The sequence below is a fragment of the Letharia lupina genome (assembly GCF_014066315.1).
Source record: "Letharia lupina isolate WasteWater1 chromosome Unknown contig_24, whole genome shotgun sequence".
NCBI classification, from domain to species: domain Eukaryota; kingdom Fungi; phylum Ascomycota; class Lecanoromycetes; order Lecanorales; family Parmeliaceae; genus Letharia; species Letharia lupina.
In genome coordinates, this window is record NW_023502993.1 from 727,537 (window position 1) to 750,383 (window position 22,847).

The 22,847-nt window shown below is 51.2% G+C and overlaps 6 protein-coding genes across 6 annotated transcripts; 3 read left to right on the plus strand and 3 right to left on the minus strand.

Annotated features, from left to right (window-relative positions):
• Positions 1-398: 398 nt before the first annotated feature.
• HO133_006447 (uncharacterized protein) lies at positions 399-812 on the minus strand (the record flags this gene model as incomplete). The annotated part of the gene is made up of 3 exons (XM_037297345.1): positions 399-529; positions 621-692; positions 785-812. The coding sequence occupies 3 exons, from the start codon at positions 810-812 to the stop codon at positions 399-401; spliced, it is 231 nt and encodes a 76-aa protein (XP_037147470.1).
• Positions 813-1,850: 1,038 nt separating this feature from the next.
• HO133_006448 (uncharacterized protein) lies at positions 1,851-4,224 on the plus strand (the record flags this gene model as incomplete). Its single annotated transcript, XM_037297346.1, has 2 exons — positions 1,851-2,493; positions 2,549-4,224. The coding sequence occupies 2 exons, from the start codon at positions 1,851-1,853 to the stop codon at positions 4,222-4,224; spliced, it is 2,319 nt and encodes a 772-aa protein (XP_037147471.1).
• A 78-nt stretch (positions 4,225-4,302) lies between these two features.
• HO133_006449 (uncharacterized protein) lies at positions 4,303-5,720 on the plus strand (the record flags this gene model as incomplete). The annotated part of the gene is made up of 3 exons (XM_037297347.1): positions 4,303-4,343; positions 4,609-4,788; positions 4,865-5,720. The coding sequence occupies 3 exons, from the start codon at positions 4,303-4,305 to the stop codon at positions 5,718-5,720; spliced, it is 1,077 nt and encodes a 358-aa protein (XP_037147472.1).
• A 1,479-nt stretch (positions 5,721-7,199) lies between these two features.
• Positions 7,200-8,543, plus strand: HO133_006450 (uncharacterized protein; the record flags this gene model as incomplete). Its single annotated transcript, XM_037297348.1, has 1 exon — positions 7,200-8,543. The coding sequence occupies one exon, from the start codon at positions 7,200-7,202 to the stop codon at positions 8,541-8,543; it is 1,344 nt and encodes a 447-aa protein (XP_037147473.1).
• An 846-nt stretch (positions 8,544-9,389) lies between these two features.
• Positions 9,390-11,283, minus strand: HO133_006451 (uncharacterized protein; the record flags this gene model as incomplete). Its single annotated transcript, XM_037297349.1, has 6 exons — positions 9,390-9,672; positions 9,734-10,108; positions 10,171-10,452; positions 10,509-10,774; positions 10,832-11,026; positions 11,086-11,283. 6 exons carry the CDS (start codon positions 11,281-11,283, stop codon positions 9,390-9,392), a joined length of 1,599 nt encoding a protein of 532 aa, XP_037147474.1.
• Positions 11,284-14,297: 3,014 nt separating this feature from the next.
• On the minus strand, positions 14,298-15,479 carry HO133_006452 (uncharacterized protein; the record flags this gene model as incomplete). Its single annotated transcript, XM_037297350.1, has 2 exons — positions 14,298-14,375; positions 14,436-15,479. 2 exons carry the CDS (start codon positions 15,477-15,479, stop codon positions 14,298-14,300), a joined length of 1,122 nt encoding a protein of 373 aa, XP_037147475.1.
• Positions 15,480-22,847: the final 7,368 nt, after the last annotated feature.

Here is a 22,847-nt window from a genome sequence, read left to right on the forward strand (position 1 = left end):
AGTTATAGGAGGGTTAGGGGAAGAGTTACGTAGGAGGAGGGCTCATAGCATGGCCAGTTGCATGAACTCTTTTCCGATCCACAATCATCCAAATTTCAAATTTGCAATCCTTCAGGAACCTTCTCATAACTTTTACTAGTATGTGACTATCCTTCAGCGATATGCGCTTTTCAGCTTTCTCGCGCTGACGCGGCCACTCCTGCATAGGCGCTATGCGAGTGCCATCATCTCTGATTTCTATACCATCTTCAGGCAAGTCTGCACTAGAATAAAACCTTTCAATCGGTTCACAGCAATTAGTGTGATGACCGGATCTTGGATCTTGCTTGCCCTCCCTCTTCTTCTCATTTCGAGCCCTAGACTTTCATGCCCGTTTTCAGTCCTTCCATCTAATCCAGCTAGTCCTCCTCCTGGTTGTTAAAGGGATTCGCGATCTCCTCGCTTCCATCCAGTGGGCTTATAAGTACGAGCAGTGTTCCGCGAGCCACTATGAGGCCAAGGGAGCGGGTGGATGTGTTGCCTTCGTCATCTGTAGCCAATACCCGTCAGCAGGTGCAATGCAGGATAACAGTGCAAACTTGAGAAGGAGTTGGAGGGAGCGCAAGCCGGGACGGACATACCTCTCAGCATCTCCTGCACATCATCAAGCACCAGATTCATCAACTGGTCGTGACCCTTCAGAGTCCCTTGTACTATTCCAATCACACAAATCAGCATCTCGCCCAAGCCAAACTCAGCTTACTGCACGCCCAAGAACAAAGCATCAGGCAAGTGTCCAACTCACTTTCCCTCCCCCCGTTAAACTTTACCATAATCTCTTTGTCCATATACTTGGCCAAATCTAATATATTTTCTTTCTTCGGCTTCTCAGCACCTTGTGTATGTCCTCCCCCTCTTCCACCCCCTCCACGACCTCGCTCACCGCCTCCTCGTCCTCCTCCTCCTCCTCCCCCACGGCCTCTGAAGTTGCCTCTCTCAGACATAGAAGCGGCGCATGCGTTGCGATTGGTGGTGGTGTAATAATCGAGAGCACCAAGAGGGAAATGCGGGTGGGTGGAGTGGGGGCTAGAATGTGACTGGATGCGTTGGACTGAGTTTCTTTGTCGTTTTCTTACTTCCAATTACATACCCGCTCTCCGTACTAAATAGGCAGCTAATCGGTTTTTACATGCCTGCCCTAAGGCTGAGTATAAGGTTGAAGCGAGGTAGATACAGATTTTGGGGTTGTGGACTCTGGGATCTTAGAATCAGTAAGTAAGATGTATCCTTCATGATGTTCAAGTACGACCTCTATTGTGACCATCTGTGTCTTTATGCCATGGTTGTCGTCGTTGTTGGACATGTTGTTTGGCTGACAGTTTTCCAAACGCTTAGCAGCAGCCCTACCTTGGTACACACTAACATCAGCCGATACATAAATACCGTTTTTATAGTACGCTATTAATGCTTACCGATACATGCTCCCGATTTTAGCAAGGTAATCAATAATGGCACTGGTTGGATGGGGTAAGACAAGCTCACCTGCGCGAAAACAGCGCCCACAGCCGATTGCCGGCCGAGGGTGGAAATCCTCCCCAATCCAATCCACTGCAACCTTTGTCCGAAGACGCGCAGTGCTCTTCTTCGCCCTTCTTTTTCGTACGATCTGTATATCCTTTACGTTGTCCTCTTCATCTCTTTCCGTCTTCTTTGTTACAGAAATATGGGCCGCCATTCTTGAAACAAAACCTCCGACCCCAGGAAACTTTCCGCTCTCCACCCCCTCCCACCGCTCAACCTCGGTACATCAGCCCTTCCGACGAGGTCAGCTCTTGGGGAAGCAATTAGGCAAGAGCCCACAAACAGCTACAATGAACCACATGGGTTCACCTCCCTCCATACCAGCAGACCACTCCTCTACTAAGCGAAAGCGCAGTCTGTCGGGTGAGGAACCTAATCGACAGCCCACACCTCCGGCCAAAGTGCCGAAAACGAATGCAAATCATCTACAGATCAACTATTTAGCTCGTCAATACCAAGAGATTCTCCCTCTGATCTCACCTGAAGATGCCCTCCCATCCATACTATCCCTCATTTCCGACTATGATGGTGTCCTCCACCGCCACGAATCCATGGCCGGCAACCTCGGCGCTAGGCCTCTCGGTCCCATCCTCATCCAACGCTTCGAACGTATCTTTGACGGCCCACCACGCGTGCTCAAAACCCACGGCAAAGAAGGCACATCCGTCGGCTGGCTTGACGTTGTCGAATTTGCCCGCAACAAACCGGAACAATTCAATCTGGAGAAGATGAGAGAGGGGAACAGGGTCTGCCAGTTCTATACGAAGCAGTGTCGGGTGGAGATCAGTGAAGAGGATTATGTACTGATTAAGAGTGGGATGCCGGAAAAGTTGATTCCGCCGCAGCCGATTGGGGAGGATGAGGAGAAGGAGTTGGGGACGTTGGAGATTTTGGAGAAGAATCTGGGTGGGGTTGTGCAACTAGCTGATCAAGGCGAGTTCTGCGTATCTACATGGGGAACGATCCGAACTTAACTGACCATGAGCAGTGTCGGCGAGGGCCAGACAACTAAACCATAGACTAAAGAATCGGAAGAACGCCATACTTGCAAGGCGAGAAGCTGAAGCCGTGACCGTGGAAGGAGCTCCCAGCCCGTCTATCCGTGGATTCGATTTGGGACAGCCGAGGTATCATATCAATCATCAAACCAACGGAGGGAAACCACGCGCTTCAGCCTCGCCAAAGTCCGGGTTCATTGCCGTCAATTCCAGGTATCAGCTTCCAGACGACCGGCCAAGTCAAAACAATGGCTCGCCACAAGAGTATCCTCGGACTGCTCAACCACTCACCAACGGAGGGATACCCATACATGGAGCTTCAGCAGCGACGCGAGCCGAACTTCTCACCAAATTTCACACCAGCAGTGATCGCTCATCGGGCGAATTCGAGGCAGCACGTCGTTCCTCGCTTGCGACTTCCCGGCCATCCCTCCCTCCAAAGCCTAGAAATTCGTTCAAACCGTACGCGGATTCGATGGAGTATGCGGGAGCACTCCTCAGCGCGGCCTCCCCAGTGCCAATACCGAACACTCCTGCTTCACTTTTACCATATGTCAAACCCTCGCCAACCGATCGTTTCGAGGATAGCGGACCATTTAAAGCTGATATGATGGCACGCATGGAGCAGCTTAGCCGCGGTGATAGGGTACAACCGCCCTGTGACCGGTGCCGACGGCTACATATGGATTGTCTGAAAAACCTGACTGCATGTATGGGTTGTACGAAGAAACATGCAAAATGCAGCTGGAAAGACGTGGAGGAGCAGGAATTGAAAGATCATCCGTTCATACTACGTATTCGTAAGGAGGAAGACGGGAATAGTGAAGGCGAAGGGAGCCGAAGTGGGGGGGATGGATCCAGGAAAAGGCAGTACAGTCAGGAGCGGGGAGTACGAGATGAGGAACTTTTAGGGGAAGATACCGGTGATGAGGAAGGTGAATTGGTCGAGAAACCTGCGCAGGCGCGACGGTACAGCAGCGTGCAACCCACATCACCGCCTACCGTTGCGGTTGCAAAGGAGACCCTTCCGGAAAGGATGGAGGGGTTGCAACCCTGTGCTCATGCCTCACCTGCGCTAGCCACCCAGTCTACAACGACTGAAGTACGGGAAGAAACCACGAACGTGGACGGTTACAATGGACGTGCGACTGCTTCGCCACCAAAGCTTCCAATCTCAGACCCAGATATCGACCTGATTTATAGCACATCAAGGGATACAGCCCACACATCGCCTACCCCAGCACCCAGTTATCAAGCGCCAGAAGCCAACATGCATCGGCACAAAGCCAACGGCGTTACGTCCTACTCGGAACCAAAAAAGGGGAACATTTACACCCAATTCAACAGTGCTACGCGCCAAGACCTACCAAAGCCAGCCCAAGACAAGCCTTCATGGGTCTACACCGCCGGCAGTGAGCCCGTACAACCTGTAACAAAAGCAGTGGACGAGCCTCAACGGTCGCCAGAACCACAGGTGTCAAACTCCTCAACACAGGCCACGATGGAGCAGAGCCACCATGATGAACATGAAGAGAAGAGGGAACATTCACCTCCGCCAATGCCAAGAGAGACTTTGCAAAGGCCGCCATCGTCGACGCCTGGTGGGACGGTGCCAGAGATCGGGGTGCAGAGGATGGGAGTGCAGAGAATGGGTATGCAGACATGACATGGGGTCACTTCAACATCCTGGGATGGCTTGGGGTGGGGAACACTAGCTGCTGTTTGCTATACAATGTTTGACATAATGGCAGCGAAAGGGACCGGGCTGGGCAATGTGGGCGGAACGTGAGTGGCGGGGGCCTACGTAGGGTAACCTTGATATAGTGATCATGCTGTGGCCACCAAAACAATGAGATAACATTTTAGACTCAGGTCCGTCGAAGGATGCCATAATCTTAGTCGACCATGACAAACCACCCGCACCAAACTGTCCTCCTGGGGGGTCTACATAAACAACGCTCACCCCAAACATGTTTCCAGTCTTATTATGCTCACCCTGTTCTCTGGTCGCAACTCCTCCAGCATTGATTCGCTACTTAGCCTCTCTCAGCCTCATCGAAGGTCGGGCTTTGCCAGCGCAACAAACGCCCTTTCGCCCCTACAAGCCGAGCAGGGCGCTCGTTCGCATCAAAATGGATAGCACTACAGCTGATTGGAACAACTTTCTCGGCTCTGGGGTCTACTCCGAAATCGTCTCGACCGACTTCGGCTTGCAGGGCTGTGAGGCTGGGTAGGCTTTTTTTTACTGCCTAACCAAGGGGCGTACAGTCAGCAAACCTATTTGCCTGGTTTTGAGCAAGCTCAAGAGCCGCTATCTGGACATCAATCCTTCGCTCAGGATTGGTCCCACGTGGGAATAGCCTCTTCCGCAACCCAGATGCCTATGGCGTTGTGCGTCACCCAGCGACGATGCACGATATGCCAGCATGGGTTCAGCAGTCCATGGTGCAACAAGACGCCTGCGACGCTACCGCAACAGCTAGCTTCCCGATTGCTGAAGACACGTGGGATAGTAGCAGCCTGCCTGCGGCAGATCTCAATCATGTAGCGCATGATGTGGTCGGAACTGCAAGCCTTAGCGTCGGAGACGATGAGCACGTCAGTCTCGGTAGACAACCATTCCCGAACTCTACCTCGGAAGCCCCAGCTGTTTCTGAGGAAGGAAGGAGGGGCGATGCCGGAGACTCTGGCTCCGCTCGCACATGTTCCTGCCCTGTCTGTCTGGATCTGCACACTAATTGGTTCTCATCCAAAGCTCCAAGCCCTGGCTTGGTGCCGAGAGCACAATATTCCTGCCGTCTACCAGCCTGTGACTGGATGGCCCGAGGTCTTGACGGCGCGACAGTGAATCGCTACACCAATGCACTACTCCGGCACGAGAAGTCCCATTTCAGCCAAAAGGGAGGATTCAATTGCTTCGAAGAGCAATGCCAGTACGTCACCAAACGTTGGGGCGATCTGACACGGCATTATAGCTCTAAGCACTGTACAAATAATGCTCGTAGGTTCACGTGTCCTGTGCTTTGGTGTAAGTATAGCCGCGGTGGGTTTGCACGAAAGGACAAGCTTAAGAGCCATGTGAAAAATGTTCACCGTGGGCAGGCTGAGTCTGGTGTCAGAGCGGGCCAGGTGATCAGACCAAAGGGCGAAGACGGTCTTTAGATAGTGAGATAGACGGGTTGGGTCCAGCTAGGGAAGTGGAAGAAGCTCGCAGAAAGGTTTGCCTAGATTGACACACTTGCTTTGCATGATAGTCTTTATATCATTCGATTGTTTACACGATCTGGAACCGCGGCTGCTGAAGTCTACAAATGCACATGTTTACTTAATATCAGTATAGCAATACAAAGCGCGAATACTTCCTTCACTACTCGAGACAGTTGAGCTGTCAAAAACTTATTCTACCGTGTCCCCCAGCCTGCCCAAGGGATCAAGGATTTTGGAATGGCCGCGAATAGCCATTGCTGCATTGAGAGATCGAGATGGACTACCTTCGCAGCTGTCACCTTCACTCTTGGATGGATGTCTGCTCCTTATGCTATTTCACACCTAAGATTGCTGGCCTCGGATGAGCAATGCTGACTCTGGTTTGTGCGTGGGCGCTCTCGACTCCAGCTCTGACTTCCTTAGTTTGAAATCTGGGGTCGTATATCGCAGCGACGGTCTGTGTCAGAAATCCAACGGCCAGACCATACAGCGGGCAGCATGTACTAGTACGGATCCGCCTTGACAAAGTCCGGAATGCATCAAGTCATGTACCATTGACAATGCAAAATGGCCAACTGGAGGTAGACAATGATTTTAAATCACTCAGTGTGACGACTGAAGCAATTGCTGCGAAGAGGGCGAGCAGGCCACATCATGTCGCAGTAGTGAAAACGGTGCCTGGGTGGTCAATGGAACAGAGAGCAATATCGATCCCTTTGCGGCCGCACCGCATCCCCTCCACACTATCCTCTTCTATGAAATTTCAAGAGTCCTCTACCACTTCCAAGGCCTCTATGACCGGCCCCCGAACGTCTTCCTCCCATTTCACAAAGAGCGGTTATTGTGACAGTATCCGCTTCGCAAGCACCACTCTTCCCTCCTCGCATGCCGCCAATACTACGGCAACAACAGGAGGTGCTGTTTGAGGAATCGCTGGTTTGGCCCTCATTATCGGAGCTTGCTGCTTCTTCTTCCTGCTCGGGTGGCGAAAGTCGCAAGAGCTATGGCTGGCAAGGGGACTCACACATGCTGGAGACATCACCAGAGACGAGCTCTTTGGCGAAACTTTTAGCAGGCCGGAGATGAAGGGGTCTTTGACGTTGAACCAAGAATTAGACAATCTACAGGCAGCTGAACGAGGTTCCTGGTCAAACATATCGCTATTGCTACACCGTTCTCGGACAAACGATCAGATACTTCGTTGCACGTTCTGACAGATGCTCGGTCAGAAATTCTCTCATCCATATCCCTAATCTTCTCTTCCAAACGAGACGGTCGATCAACCTTGTCATCACCAGTTTCCCTAGTATCCGTGGAAGCCGGGTAGGAGAAGTGAAAACCCAGGCGGGGAAACATCCCCCACCTGCGGAGCACGCGAGTATCAAAGCACTCAGTTGACCGAGGATAGACATTCTTCCTTTACTAGTACATACGATGCCTAAACATCTCACGCTCGCAGTCTCCCAATCGCGCACCTTGCCAACAACAGCAGCCACCATCTCCTCGCTTTCAGAGACAGCGCACCACGCTGCTCAAGCAGGCGTTCACCTTCTGCTGTTCCCCGAAGCCTACCTAGGTGGCTACCCTCGCACCTGTTCGTTCGGCGCCTCCGTCGGATCTCGCACCGATGGTGGTCGCGAGCAATTCCTACATTACTTCCACTCCGCTGTCGATCTGGGAGACACCCCCAGAGGCGCCGGGCAGGATTGGGTGGATAAAAGGTTAGATGTGGCCAAGGGAAAGGGATACAGAGGAGATGGAACACGGGAAAGACTGGAGCAGGTGGCCAAGAACACAGGAATTTTTCTGGTTGTTGGACTTGTCGAAAGATCTGGTGGGAGCCTATACTGCGCAGTTGTCTACGTCTGTCCGAGAGAAGGCTGCCTGGGCAAAAGAAGAAAAGTCATGCCGACAGGCAGTGAACGACTGATTTGGGCGCAAGGATCTCCGTCTACCTTGAGGGCCATCACGACCGATATCGCGGGCGTGAAGCTCACGCTTGCGGCGGCAATATGCTGGGAGAATTACATGCCCTTGCTGAGATTTTCACTCTATTCGCAGAATGTCAATCTCTACCTCGCGCCTACTGCTGATGCCAGGGAGACATGGTTACCTTTGATGCAGACGATTGCATGTGAGGGGCGGGCTGTTGTGCTGAGTGCGAATCAGTGCGTCAGGACAAAGAATCTACCGAATTGGATCACCGGCGAACAAGAAGCAAAGGGTGGGGAAGGAGAGGCTGATAGCATGAAATACTCTACAGACGACAAGAATAGACGACGTGCTTCCATTGTCACCAAGACGGAGGATAACCATGAGATTACATGGCCTTCTCCCGATTCCAAACTGTCCTCGAAACCCACACCGCCCGATAATAAGACCACCAATGGCACATCACCCACCCACCTCATCACAATTCCAGCAGACTCCGAAACCGTGCAGATTCCGAATGCAGTCCAAATAGAAACACCCGACAACCACGTTCTCGCTCTCCCCTCCTCAGGCACTACCCGAAATCAATCCTCCGCGTCCACCACCCAAGCCCAAGATACAGACGACGAATTCGTCTCCCGCGGCGGCTCCTGCATCATCTCTCCCACCGGCTCCATCCTCGCTGGACCACTCTGGGACGTAGAAGACGGGGGACTGTTGACGGCAACCATTGACTTCGAAGACTGCGAACGTGGAAGACTGGATCTAGACGTCGCTGGGAGCTACGGCAGGAACGACAGCTTCGAACTTCGAGTCGCGGGCCTGGATCTCAGCCCGCCGCCTTGACGCGTGGGTGCTTTGGGCTAGACGAGGACTGAATAAGGGTGTTCCGTCGCGGAGAGGCCTTGAGACTGAGGATGCAGCCTCTGGCGAAAGAGGGTGAAGCGATATCGCGACAGACCACTGCGGTTCTGGCAACGTCTCCGGAATCGCCTGAGGGAGAACATTCGCTTTGATCGCAAGCGGGTGTGCTTGATGCACTCAAAAGCCTCGAAGGTTGCCCGCTGCGGTGTGATGCTCTCGTTCCTCCGCAACTTCAGGCGTCGAGGCTAAGGCTCCTCCCGAATGTATTATTTCCTGGTATCGCAATCCCTGTGAAAAGGGATCAATCAAGGGAACGCACCATCTAAGGGTGGATTACCTGAGTATCTTTGGCGGTGACCGAACGGTGACCGAATCTTGGCGGATAGCTTCAGTTGGAGTAAAACATGGCAATCGGCCATCTTTGTATAAGAGCTCGATCGCGCAAGAAGCGAATGCAGATATGTCGACATCATGATGTTATGGAAGACGATTGTGGCTGTCGAGCGAGGGCAGGTTGATACGAGAAGTTTGACGTGCATGTCTTGGCAGCGCAGAGGAAAAGGGAAAGCTTTTGCGAACATACCCGTGGAACCGAACATGACAGGAGTGGGAAGATAAGCGATCCCGAACTATAAAGTATTTGATATTCATTCATAGTGTGTGTACTCCTGCATCATCGATTTAGCTATCCCTCCGAAAGTAGATGACATTGAGTCATAGCGCATATATTCTTCCATCATCGATCTAGCTGTCCCTCCGCAAGTAGATGACATTGAATCATTGTGCGTGTACTCACTCTCCCATCGTCGATCTAGCTACCCATCCTACTCACTCCTCAGGCTCTCTCCCTCCTCTCCTCTGCATCTCCGTCTCATACTCGTCGTCACTCTCTAGGTCGATTTCCAAAGGCTTCGTGACGGGGTGAAAATCGATACCCTCTTGCTCGAGCCTCTTGAGCCTTTTCGCCGTGGCCGGTCTGGACCGGTTGACGCTGAAGACTTTGATGCGGTGACAGGATGATGTGACGTGAAGGTCCCAGTTCCACGTACTTCTCACATAGGTTGGCTGCGTATTCATGGCATTGTCCCAACATCTGGCAACCAATTCGAGCCTGAATTATTTCAGTGTCAGCTTACTGCCACAAAGTCATAAATTTGAGACATGGCACTTACCACCCCTCTGCATCCACCGGCAAATCAATCTCCCACAACCTCCACGCATGAAAGTATTTCTGACTCAATTTCTCGTACGGCGTCTCATACCACACGCTGCCTCCATCTCCACTCACTTCTACGCGTTCGGGCCAGTGCCCGCCACCGCTGTATGCCCAACCGCGCATCTTGATTGCGCCATCGTGGATGATGACGGCTTTGTCGATGGGAGAAATAATGGCTGAGGCAACGGGCATGTCTTGTATAGAGAACCCTGAACTATATGATGCGTTGTGTTTGCCGGCTTGGGGTGTATAGTAAAGGTACTCCTTCTTCTGAACAGGCGCAGTGGAGGGGTGCGGGATCGCGGTTATGCGAGCGAGCCATTTGACACTTCTGTATTGTGCACGATCTAATCAGCTCCAAAAACGTATACAACATCGCTTGGGACAACGTACCTTGCTCCAATATACCCAAACACCACTGCTCGTAACGGGTAGCCATGGATCTTTGGTAACGGCTTCCCATTCATCTCCCAGGCCAACATGACCTCGTGGATGCGAACCTTCCGCCAAGGAACTGAGACAACGTAGTTGTAGACTTGACCCTTTTTGAAGTAGGTGTCGACACCCATGAACTCGATGTGCCCGGCACCTTCTTTCAGGCCCCCGCAGTGTTTGAGCACTTTCTTTAGGCTGACGCCCGTCCAGCGTGCAGTGCCAATGGCGCCTTCGCCCCATCTAACTGCGGTTTAGCAATCGCCGAGGCCCATCAGTGAGACATGTGGAGGACTGACGGTGCGTTAATCAGCTCATCTCCATCACCAGGGTACTCTTGGATTTGCTCAATCCTGCGAGTCCCGGAGCATTGTATAGTCACCACCGCGGTCTGCCTCGGAAACAAGTTCTCATTCTTCAAATCCTTCAGAGTCAATCGTGTCGGGTTGTTCACCATCCCGCCAATGTCCAAGCAGTATTCATCCTCGTCGATAACAGGTATGCCGCCGTGGTTGCGCACGAAATGGTCTTCGTTCCTTGTAAGGGTAGTTCCGACAAGACGATCCTAGGTCCTCCTGTTAGGTACAGCTCAATAGAAAAGCGGAGCCTATCAATAGCAGACCCTTGGAGGTTCTCCATTATATGGAAAATCAAGAACGTGAATCATATCCTCTGCTTTTTCTTCTTTCACAATGTCCCAGCTTTCATTGGGAAGATTCTCGAGTGTCGGCCCTAGAGCCGCGTGGTATTGTTTCCATCGTACTCCTTCAAGTCGAGGGTTCGTGCTTGATAAGGGTTTCAACTGGAACTCGGGCACCTGCAAGGAATGATGTTGATTAGGCACGGGCTAGCAGCATGAATGTTCAATGGCCTTACGCCAGCGAATTTGTGTTGTGATAGTATTTCAGCTGCCCTCTTTGCCTTGTCGGGATATTTCTCCCATTCGACGTAACCATGCCAGCCCTTTTGTTCCTCAGCAAAGTAAACTTGGTCAGACTTGGGCATGGGCAGCTGGGGGCGTGTGGGTAGCTCGGGCTGATGCTGGGGCAAAGCATCTGTTTTATTGTCAAGCATAGTGAGTTGAAGGAGCAGTGTAATTGACCCTCGGTCAGGGAAGTCCAAGGTAACAAGATGGCCATTGGCGGTTTAATATTCAAACTTTTCCAATCATGTACAAGCTTTATCCTGTAATTTTAGGAATGACGATAGGATGACTGCGGGAGTTGGTCATGGCAATTGGCAACTGGCAAATGGCAACTGGCAAATGGCAATTGTGTGCCACATTGTGCGCCGTCCCGTCCCGGAGGATCGTGATGGATGATATACTCCGTACGGGAGATGGGCACTGGGCACCAAAAGTTCTGGACAGCGCCAGTTAAAGCCCTAACCCTACCTCCGAAAGGCGACCCAGTAGTGAAGGTCCCAGAAGTGTTTGCTTGGAGCGCCTAGTTTGAAACTTAGGGACGGACCTCTCTTGGAGTTATGGGGGCATAGGCCCCAAGCTGGGCTCAGGCCAGGTACATTTCCGAAGCATCTCTAAGCGCAGTGTCCGGACAACCCTTCAGGCGGGGCGTTATCCGAGATCTTGGCGCAGAAGTCTTGGCGTCCAGGACTTTTGGTACGAGATAGTGGGGGAAGGTTCCCTCGATTGGCGTACTTATGGTGGATGCTTCTCTTCATCTTCAACCGAATCTCTTCACACAACTCTGAAGGAAGTTCCAAGCATCGTTTCAAGAATGGTTCCAAGAATTGTGGCATTGTCACATTGTCAGTGGTAAGAAGATACTGTTGAAGGCTTGGCACCCGAAACGAGACATTTGAGACGCAGGTCGCAGGTGGCAATCTACTTTATAGGCGGCAATGAATCTATTCTTAATAATAATGACAATTTACGAGTATGGTACTCTCATTAGAGGCAGTGTTGCAGGGTCTACCAATGAAACATACATTCGCCCTCGCTCCTCCAATCAACACCTACTCAGCTGACTCTCTCACATTTTTTGCCTTCCCTTTTCCTCCTCCTCCACCTTCCCCTTCTACTTCTTTTCCTTCTTCAACTTCAACTTCAATTTGAACTTCAGCTTCAACTCCAACTTCGACTTCCTCATCTTCTTTCCCATCTATCACCCACCAACCAACATCTGTACAACACCACCTTTCACAAGCCAATCCAATCCACACAACCCGCACAATGCCTGAAATCACTCAACCCCTCCCATCCCAGCAGATGACTGCCCCCAACACAAACACGAACGAAGCATCGCACGCCTTGAACGAACAGCCCGTACGTCCACCACCAGCCCTCCTCGGGAATTGCCCGAAGATCTGCGCATCCGAGCGAAAAAGGCCCTCGGCGAACAACCGTGCTGACTCTACCTGTGCTGCAGAAACCTCAAGAACCCATGACCATGAGCCTGCGCGGTGGAGGAGAAGGGGAGGATGTCTGCTGCGGCCTGTGCGTTTTGAGATCTACCCCCCCGTAACGCCCGGAGCGGGGACGGGCGCTAACTTTGAGGGACACAGCTGCGCCGGTCTCGCGTGCTTCGAGTGCCTCAATTGCTGCTGCTAGAAGTGTCGCATAGACGGTCGGGGGAGTGATACCCAGGGAATGATGAGGCCGGCTGTTTCCTACCAAAGCGTTGCTTGGTTCTACTTGTCTCATGCGTGGTGTGTGTGTGGCTTTTTGAGAAAATTGCTTGCTTCAGGATGGCGTCGAGCGTTGGTCGGAATAGAATCACATTTGCTATGCTCCATAACTCTATCAGAAACTTCGAGATTGGAAGATCTTTTCGGCATCATCTTCTTTGTTCAGAAGAAACGTAATCCTGACACATCTAGAGCCACTCGCCCTTCCTCCGTTCCAGAGATCCTTGCCCTCCTCCCCACATGCCTCTACTCGCCCCCTTACCATTCCCGAAGTTTGAGGATGAAGCAAAGGGGTCAAAGTTCCCGCCATGGCGGTCCCAGGGTTAGATGGAAGTCTCGGTGCTCAGGCATACGTTCAGGCTTACAAAGAAACAACCTCCACAAATGTTCTCTATGATGAATAGACATATGATATTCCTAGATTACAATCTCCTCTAGCAAAACCGCACATCTAGACTCGGCAGTCACTCCTTCTACTCCCACGTATCCCCAGTAGAGGCACCAGAAACGCCACTATCTCCACCATGGTCACCACCGACGTGGGCGCAAGAGTTGAACCTGCAGAACTGAACGGCCCTTCATCTAGAGCTAAGGCATCGTGGAAGAAGAATACCACGTCCCGGAGTCGGTGAGTCCAATGATGATGGTATCTGCGCTGAAATCTTGGTGGGACCCTCGTTACGGCCTGGTATGGGTTTGGTGGAGGTTTTGAGGAGAGACCGCACGTCTCTGTGAGGGCTTCGCGCACTTTAGATTTTGGCCTGTCTCTCCAAGCCTTTGTGCTGGTGAAGGCTGTCGTGAATCGAATGCCTTGGCTTTGGCTGTGAATTCGACGCTGACGGATCGTGGCTGTCGTTGCTGTATGTCATAGCTTGGATTGATAAAAATTTGGCGCAATGGATACAAATAGATAGAGACCCGGGGCGACGTCTCATAACCCAAACAAGCGTGCCTTCAATCGTGAAAGCGCAGGGTCACAACGCACAGGTTTTACCAACTGCGTGGTCTTCGCCTCCTAGTGCGTTAACTTTTTTGCTTGCGCCCAACGACATTCAAGATCAGATGCCTCCATCGGCCAGCCCATACCATGAGGTCCAATGGCCATCACCGCCGAGCAATGTCAAAATTCTGGGTCTGTCTCATCGGCCATTCCTTACTCGCAGATGCTGGTAATGTGCCCACCCTCGTGCGCCTTAGAAAATAAATATCCCACTATCACTCTGGCAACATGCTCTTACCTACCGATCCATCCATCAAGCGACGCTTCAGTCATCCGTGCCATCCGTCATTGATTCTCCTTGGACGCACCAAGGGCTTCCTCCATCGTGTGCACCTCTGACTTTTGCGTAGTAGCCAACGTTGCAAATCATCAAAAGCCGTGCCTTGGTACTCTCGCTTCGAGTCTGTTCCTATTTGATTCTCCAACTGGTGGATAACATAAATCAGTCCGAGGCTTCCGTCGTATTCCGTGGTGGAGGGTGCCACTCTGGAGCAGGTGCGGAGAGTAAAGCACAAATATCCTGAGAATATGCTTCAATCAGCGGCCTCTCCTATCACGTTAGGTCATACCCGATTCTTACTTTTCGCCTTTTCCTGAAATCGTCGTACAGTCCCAGCCAAGCCTTCTTGTCCCTACAATCATCTCCCCCTGCTCCAATCCCAAGCTTGCACTTTGGCATCTCATCCTGGATCATGTTGTGCGGCCACATAATCCAAGGTTTCGGTATGGGCCAGTCAGAGAAATGGACCAGACTTGCCTCCCTCAGCACCCTTTCAGGATCCCATCTCTCATGGGTGTTCCCTAAATAATTTCTGTGATCATCAACCCTGAATTCGCCGCTGAGTAGTCCAAACTGCCGATGCGGCAGCACCATAGCCGAGTCCCCATAGAACTTGTTTAGGATCTCCATGTCGTACTCATTCTTCTGCCTGACATTCGGACTCGCAGCGACCATCAGCTGCTGCGCCTCCATCTCGTCGGGCTCAAACAGTATGAACAGACTGGTCAGCTGCCGAACACTCGGCAACCTCCAGTAAGCCCTCAACATGGCCACCGGCGCGCTCGGCAACATGAACAGCTCATCCAATTGCTTCAATATCGTGACATCCGAATCCAAATGCAGCACCCGATCGTACTGAGTCTGTTCCCACGCCATGAACTTTGTAAAACTCCCATTCCACGCGTCGTCATCCGCCTTCGGTATTACCACCGGTAGAAGCTTCACATCGTAACGATCCCTCGCTATTACCAGCAGTTGGCTGTCCCGATCAGAGGTGCTTTCGATCTCGAGGTCCCATTCCTGCGGGTAGAGGAGGATGCGGTCAGCTTTGCTGCCGAGGCGAGAAAGGGCTTCGAAAACCATGACTGCGTTGCACAGATAGGGACTGCTGGTTGCGTATTGGCTGTAGGCGTAGCGAGACCAATCGACATTTTTGTAGCGGAGGGAGGGTTCGTGGATCGGGGTGCGGTGAGGGAGGAGGGGAATGGAGGAGCGGCATAGGTAGAGCAGAACCAGGGCGAGTAGGCCGTAGAGCCAGCGAGATCGGCGGCGTAGAAAAGATTGAGGAGCTGGGGCGTGAGAGAGTCTGATAGGTTTGAGGGGAGGGGAATATCGAGCGGTCATTGCTGGGTCGGAGACAACATTGTAGGACGGGAAACAGTATCAGAGGTCACCTAATGTTTTAGAGAGAGGTCCAAGAGGCGGAAGAATCATAGCTTGAAAGAACCCAGTGTGAACAACGTCAAGGCTCAGTGAAAATAAAAAACCGCTACACCATTGTACCAGTGCCAATAGGAATCGAACCTATTACGAATTACATACCTCTGAACTAGCATAGATATGTCGATCGAAAATCCGGTCGTTTTTATGGTAATTTGGTGCATATACTAATTAGTACGGACACCGCGAATTCTACCTCTGACGAGAGACTTACTATTTCTATGAACATCACCATTGAAAGTACTAGCTTCATCATCGAAGGGACGGACAGGCCTATAAGAAGGCGATGTACACGCTGGTTAAAGGGTAGCCAAACCGACGATGGGACAGTTACGGTATTGGGCCCTCAGCGGTCACTTGGACCATGTTCAAGCACAACATGGGGCCAGTGGGCATCTAAGCGTTCAGAACCTTGAGTCTACAAAGTACACCAATGTGTGAATTGACACGGATAGACGCCCAGGAAACGGGATGCTATGTAAATCCGTTGTACAGTGCAGGCGAAGTGCCAGCCATCTAGGACCATCTTAGCACCAGTCGTCCCCTACAGTCCGCTGCCGTTGTCAACGATGACGCTTCCCTGGGTGACCCCGATTCTGCAAGGAGCAGTGCAATGCTAGACGGCGATAGCGATGTCGATCCAGACCAAAGCCATTCTTGCCGTGGGAAGAGACGATCTCAGACGAGCCGAAGATCAAGGCGCCTGTGGCGAGACTGGGGGCATCATGCTGATGTACCTTTTGGTGAAGCGTTCGTGGCCATTCAAGCAGCCATACATGTATCCGGTTGCAAGTAGCCGAAGCGAATATGTTCAGAGAATGGCCGGGGACGTAGCAGGAACTAAGGCCTGAGTTGATTGCTCTCGAGCCAGGCAGAATAAGCTTATCAGAAGTCATTTAGGACGTCGCAGTCTCCAGACGCCAATACCATCAGCTTCGGCCACTCTGTGGCCGTAAGTGCCGACAAGTACTCCCCAGCTGCCTGCTTTCGGCGCTGGATGGGATTTCGCTCGCATCCAGGGATGTATCTGTGCTCTCCCATCCTTTTGGTTTGTTGAAGAGGGACTGACTTAGGTCTTATGGCGCTCAGCTGCAGCTGATGCAGAATGGTTTGAGTCGCAGCTGGCTCATGGCCGTTTTGAATCCAGCCTTTGTAAGGGCGAAGGATTAGGCATTGCTGAAGGACCAGCATCCACTGTTGAAAGCCAAGAGACATACTGTGGATCAGGATGGGACTGAATACGCGACTGGACTGGCGGCAAGATTGGATACGCAAGCATAGTGATTTTGGGCTTTCTGTGCCCGTATTTGTTGTCGTTGCAGAACGTGAAGGGCTTGCAAACGACGCCTAGTTCAAAGTCCTGGGCAAAGAACTGTGATCTCTCCTTAGCAGTTGCTTGAATACTACATCTCGACAGAAAGAGTAAGACCCTTCTACAGTTTGCGAACAATTAATTGGATGTACCCGTTCCTGAGTGCTTATTGATCTCTCAAAAATGATTCCGGACTGCATCCTGATGTCCTTCTCGGCCCTCGCCGTGCTCTGCTACGTACTTGTCGAAGTTCCCAGATCCGTCAACTGCAAACTCGTGACCCTAGAACCCGATCTGCAGGTCTTTCACTTCCTAATTGCTGAAGTGGAAACCGGGCCGGCATTCGAACTCGCAAGATGTCTTCATCTTCTCAGCGCATGAGGTACGCCTCAGAGACGAGCGTTGGACGTGCATCACAGCGTTCTCAACCAAATCCGCACAGAGACTGAGAACCCGGCTCCACATTCCTACATGCTTCCCGGGAGGCAGTTCGTATTCCTTACGTGAGGGCTCTATCGACATATCCCCGTGCTTTCTGCACGTTTCTACCTTACTTAGCAGCTGGATTGCGGGGAGATAATGGGATCTGGAGGAGAGCGACATGGTGACTGAACGATACAGTTTGGTAGCCTTTCAGGGGCTTGACAGACGCTGAAAACCCTCGTCAAACACAGCCCCAATCGAGGGTGGCGCAAGCGTAGACTGACTGACTGACGGAAGCACGGCTTCCGGAAGAATCTTTACTTGCATAGTGAGGACGATCTAATGCTTTGCAGTATACGAGTAGATCGGAAAGCGGCTTTTAACAGCACCTTCAGAGCAAAAGCTACACTGTCTGATCAGTATTTATTGGTTTCCCGCTCCACCCTAATGGGCAACGAGTCACGCAACAAGCGCTTGCCAGAGTCGCATACCTCGGGCGATAGCCATTGCCATATATGATAGTCGACGATAGACGCTGTGATCAGAGCAAAATTTTCCAGCTAAGCTTAGTCCGATTACCTTTTCATACCGCCCTTTGGTATCCTGGTCCTCCGTTGTCACAAAACAGCATCTTCTCGGTTCTGATAGGCTGTCATCAAGAAGTCTTGCAAAAAAGCTAGCGGCTGTCTAGGAAGCCTGTCCTTGATCAGAGGCGTTGAAAATATACCCCTGGTCAAGGCCTGAGCTTCCTCGCTAAGAGGAGGAACAGATCTGGCCGATCACAACACACTGACGAAACCACAGACTGTCGGGTGAGTATGAAGAAACCCATGCCTTCGTACGAAGAACGTTCGACAACCGAATAACACAGTCGGTCATCGCGTGGATTGGCATTGCGATCGCCAGACGCCAGCGCCATCAGCTTTGGCCAGTGGGCTTAGAAACTAGCATACAGGCCCAATGATTCTTTAAATGAGTTCGCTTACCTTTTGCTTGTTCCTTCTGACTCTTCATCCATTTTAGCACTCAATCCACAGGGACGGCGCCAGACGGCTGTACCTCCGTGACCTTTGGATGACGGTCTGGGTTGGATGAGAAGTCGTGAGTTGCTTCTCATGGACCAACGGCACAAGCTGTTGTCTCCCTGAAAGGAGCTTTCTCCTTGGCAGACGGTACTCGAAGAACCAAAGGATCAACGATCGTGGACGTAAACTAGAGACTGCCCGCGGACTAGAACGGGTCTTTATAGCTGAACGAATGGATGGCAGAATGAGATAGGCAAGTATGGTCGCTCTGGGGCAGGGCCCCCGATCATCGTATTCGTGAGAAATTGTAGAGTTCTGAATGAAGGTCTTGCGCAACTATCCATGGCCAAATCTTGAGCAAAAGATGGCTCTCAGCTTGCGACACGGCTTCAGACCTTTGTGCGTTCTTGAATTGAGATAGTCAGTAACAGAGCGAGCCCTTGTGGAGAATGTTCAGAAAGGCAAGAGCTTCTTTCCATATCAGAAACCCGTAGATGCTCTTTCCAAACAAAATACCCTCAAGGCGTTCTCGACCTGTCTGTATGTCAGTAGCAGTAAAGTGCTGTTGGGAACCTACGCAGATGGAAGGAGCATCCTTCCACGGCAGTACCAGATTCTCCGTTTCCCCCTGAACAGAGCAAGTGCCCCAACCTGCCAGTCTCTTGTTTACTTTCTTCATTCCCCTTTCTCCATCATCTAACCGTCTTTTTACGTTCCCAACTCTACATCCCAGCTCGATCACATCGAGAGCATTGCCTCCTTACCATTATTTTTGATTCAGCCTCACTGAAGCGCATAATCTCCTCGTGGCATACCAGTATTTTGCGGTACCCTTGAACGGCAGGCTACTGCCCTGAGAGACTCAGAAATGATCAGACATCTTTTAACGCGCTACTAGCACAACCAAGTGTAGCAGCAATCGGTATACAGTGTCTGAGTCCATCATCATTATCTCTCGCTACCCAGTGCAATGCTTCATGTCACTCCTCAACCATCGCCAACCGCAATGGAAGAGAGGCTTCGGAAGTTTCTTGGGTACATATCAAGGCCAGAACTCGGTCCCCCATTGCCTAGACTATGATGTCGAAGCCTTTGTCTGAGCCCACGGCAATGATGATCTTGCGCTATACTGTGTCTGCTGCGGGAGAAGTACCTTGTTGCTGTGCTCGAACCACTGGTGACTTTATACGTCTTTATCAGCCAAGTTGGAATGCCTAGCCAAGACATGAGAGGGTCTGAGAGCAAGCAGACAGGCGGGCACGGGCACTTACAAAGGCCAGTATTCGGTCCCCCATTCCCGGGACAATGATGTCGCACCTCTTGTCTGAGCCCACGGCCATGATGATTTATTGGTTTCGCTACTGAGTCTGCCGCGGGAGAAGTACCTTGTTGCTGTGCTCTAACTGCTGGGGAATTTATAGGTTTTCAATCAGCCAAGTCACACTACGTAGGATCTGAGAGGGTTTGAGGAAAAGCAAGGCAAGCTTGGGCACTCACAGAGACTAGTGTTTGGTCCCCCATTCCCGGGACAGAGATGTCGAACCGCTTGTCTGAGCCCACGGCCATGATGATCTAGTGGTTTCGCTACTGACTCTGCCGCGAGAGAAGTATCTTGTTGCTGTGCTCTAGCTGCTGGGGAGCTTATAAGTCTTCGACGTGTCGCCAAGCAAATCGTCGGTTCCTTTTCGGGTCTGGTTCTTCCTCGATCATGGATAGACACCTCTCCACGGCATCACAATGTTCTTCACAATCCTCTCAATTTTGATCCAGGTAGCCTTGGAATCGATCTTCACATTCGCTTTCACCTTCGGTCTCGCTGAAATAATCGCACTTCATATCTGCGAGGACTTCGATTCGAGTTGATCGGATGCTCTACTTTCAGCTGAGCAACATCTCTCGGCACTCTGCCATGGGGCTAGATATTCGTCGAGGGTAGGCTGTCGAATGTGTGCACCAACATATTCGTGTTATTCAGGAGGAGGGGGGGTGCCTGGCAAGTTTCCCGAGGCTTGAGCGTACTTGACGCAAAGCCTGAAGGTATGAACGAGGGCTTTGCTGTCGACGTAAGCCTCAATTTAGGCACCAAAGTTGTGGCATCAATAGGTGTTGCCCATGCCACAGTGACGTTGTTGACCATGGGTGAGAGCCAGATAGGAACAAGATCGAGTGCTTAGAGCGATAAAGGACGTCTTCTCCGATAGAAATAAAACACAAAAACGTGACACCATTGTACCAAGGCCAATAAGAATCGAACCTGATACAGTTAAGTAATAACAACCCGACCACACCGATGTCAATAGATCTCCGCAGATGACACAAGAAACGCGTGCAGACACCCCATATCAATGTGTTCTTGGAAGTGTAGGACCACGCAGGTTGGGTAGGGATAAGATCAGAAGAGAGCGATGGTAAAGACGCCGCACGTCGATGCAGACACAAGGAAAGCAAGAGACTATTCGTGTCTACCCCCTTTGCGGGTGCTTCTATACCTTAGCCAATGCTAAATAAAATACCGTTAGCATAGTTTCAGGGTGGCTGCGCCATATTTGTATGGGCGCTACATTAAAATAAGGCGCGACGTCGCCGAGATATCGTTGTCGTCGTTAGCGATCTCGCTGTCACTTGCAATGAGGCGGGGAAAGATTTCAGGCTAGCCATCGCAGTTCGCTTATATTACTATTTGTCAGGGCGGAATTTGTATAGGGGATGTAGCGGAGTTGGCGGCCTACTATGGAGGTTTCGGAAGACCTCGCTGTCGCCTCTCATAAGGTGAAGAAGGCTTCTAGATAGCCACCGAGGCCCGTAGGCCTTACTATCGCTTAGGGCGGAATTTGTATAAGAGATACAGCGGAGTTGGCAATCTACTATGGGGGGTTTAGAGATACATCGCTGTCGTTATAGAGGGATTCTATTGGAGGTTCCATTGGGGGGCTATCTACTCCGCATCCTCCATACGATATCACCCCGAAGGCACCTCTGGGTCTCGCTGACGGTTTCCCCTTTATATAAACGACACCACCAATAGAATATCTGAGTGCCTTTTTAGTGGTCGCGTTGTTAGGCTTATTGCATACCCAGAAATTGTCTACCAAAGGCCAGTACGCGTCGAATTCTTCGGCTGTCCAGCAAATAGATATGCCTAACGAGAAAGTAGCTTAACGCGTCTCTGGGGTATAAGGGGGTAGCTTCAGCATTATTAACGCTAGCTCCGGGGGTATCACTAAAACGAGCTTGCTACGCTTGCTACCCTTTCGAAGGTGTTCTTTTCATTCATCTAGGGAGGTAAACGCCTTGCGTTTGTGGGTAGAGGGCTTCGAGAGGGACGATGGTGACCTGGACGCGTCAGAATAGGTGGGCCTGCTTCACTCGCTATCGCTGGGGCTGGCGTATAAGGCGGGGGTACGACATTGAGGCTATTGGGAATGGTATACGCGAAGATTTGACGATAGCGAGGTGTGGGAGGGGTGGGAGGGTAGAGGGTGGCGATAGCGAGGTATGGGGAAGACGGTAAGATTAGCCAGGACGTGTCCCCTATTTAGTACCGCAATCTCTTACTAATCAGGGGAATGTGGCTGGGTCGGCCTAATGGCTCTCCGGTACTGTACACTAGCGTTGGCTGAGGTTTAGAAGCACCCCCATTTGCGCCCTACCCCCATTTGCGCCCATTTTAAATCCGAAAATTCCAACGTCTAGTATATCAGGCCTATAGACGGCGACTGTAGTATTGTAGCATTAGTCATTATGATAGACTATGGTAATAGGCTATTTAAATAAGTAATAGTGGTAGCTATGATAGTGTAGCCATGGTAGTAATAGCTATCTATGTCGGATTTACATTTGCGCCCATTTTAAATCCGATAATTCCAACGTCTACTATATCAGATCTATAGACGGCGACTATAGTACCGTAGCATTAGCCATTATGATAGACTATGATAGTAGGCTATAAGAATAAAGTAATAGTGGTAGCCATGATAGTGGTAGGCCATGGTAGTGGTAGCTATCTATGTCGGGTTTATCGGATTTAAAATGGGCGCAAATGGGGGTAGGGCGCAAATGGGGGTAGACACGATTATTGTACAGAGCACAGCACCCACTACGACGCCTGTACGGGCTCAGGTGAGACTGTCCTTGGGCTGCCCAGAACTCGCTACGCCATGACTTCGAGTTCAAGTCAATCAGGCTGGAGATGTTACCTAGCGGTATGTCGACCGCAGTATTTGCTACGCCCACCGGCATCTCCATTTGATCGCCGCTGTCCTGGTTCCATCAATTGGATCATCAATTCATCAATCGTATCAGACGGTACACAGGGCTTGTCCCAAATCCGAGCGCTTCCCTGCCCCTCGCGAGACTGCATTATCGTCGTTCATTATCATTCATACACTCGTGATGGACATATCAGTAACGTTTGAACCACAGGAACAGGAAACGCCAGGACTGAGATGAACTCTACGTGTTGTCTCGGTCTGCGAGACGTGGGGCATCCAATACACCAAGCTCTACAGACTC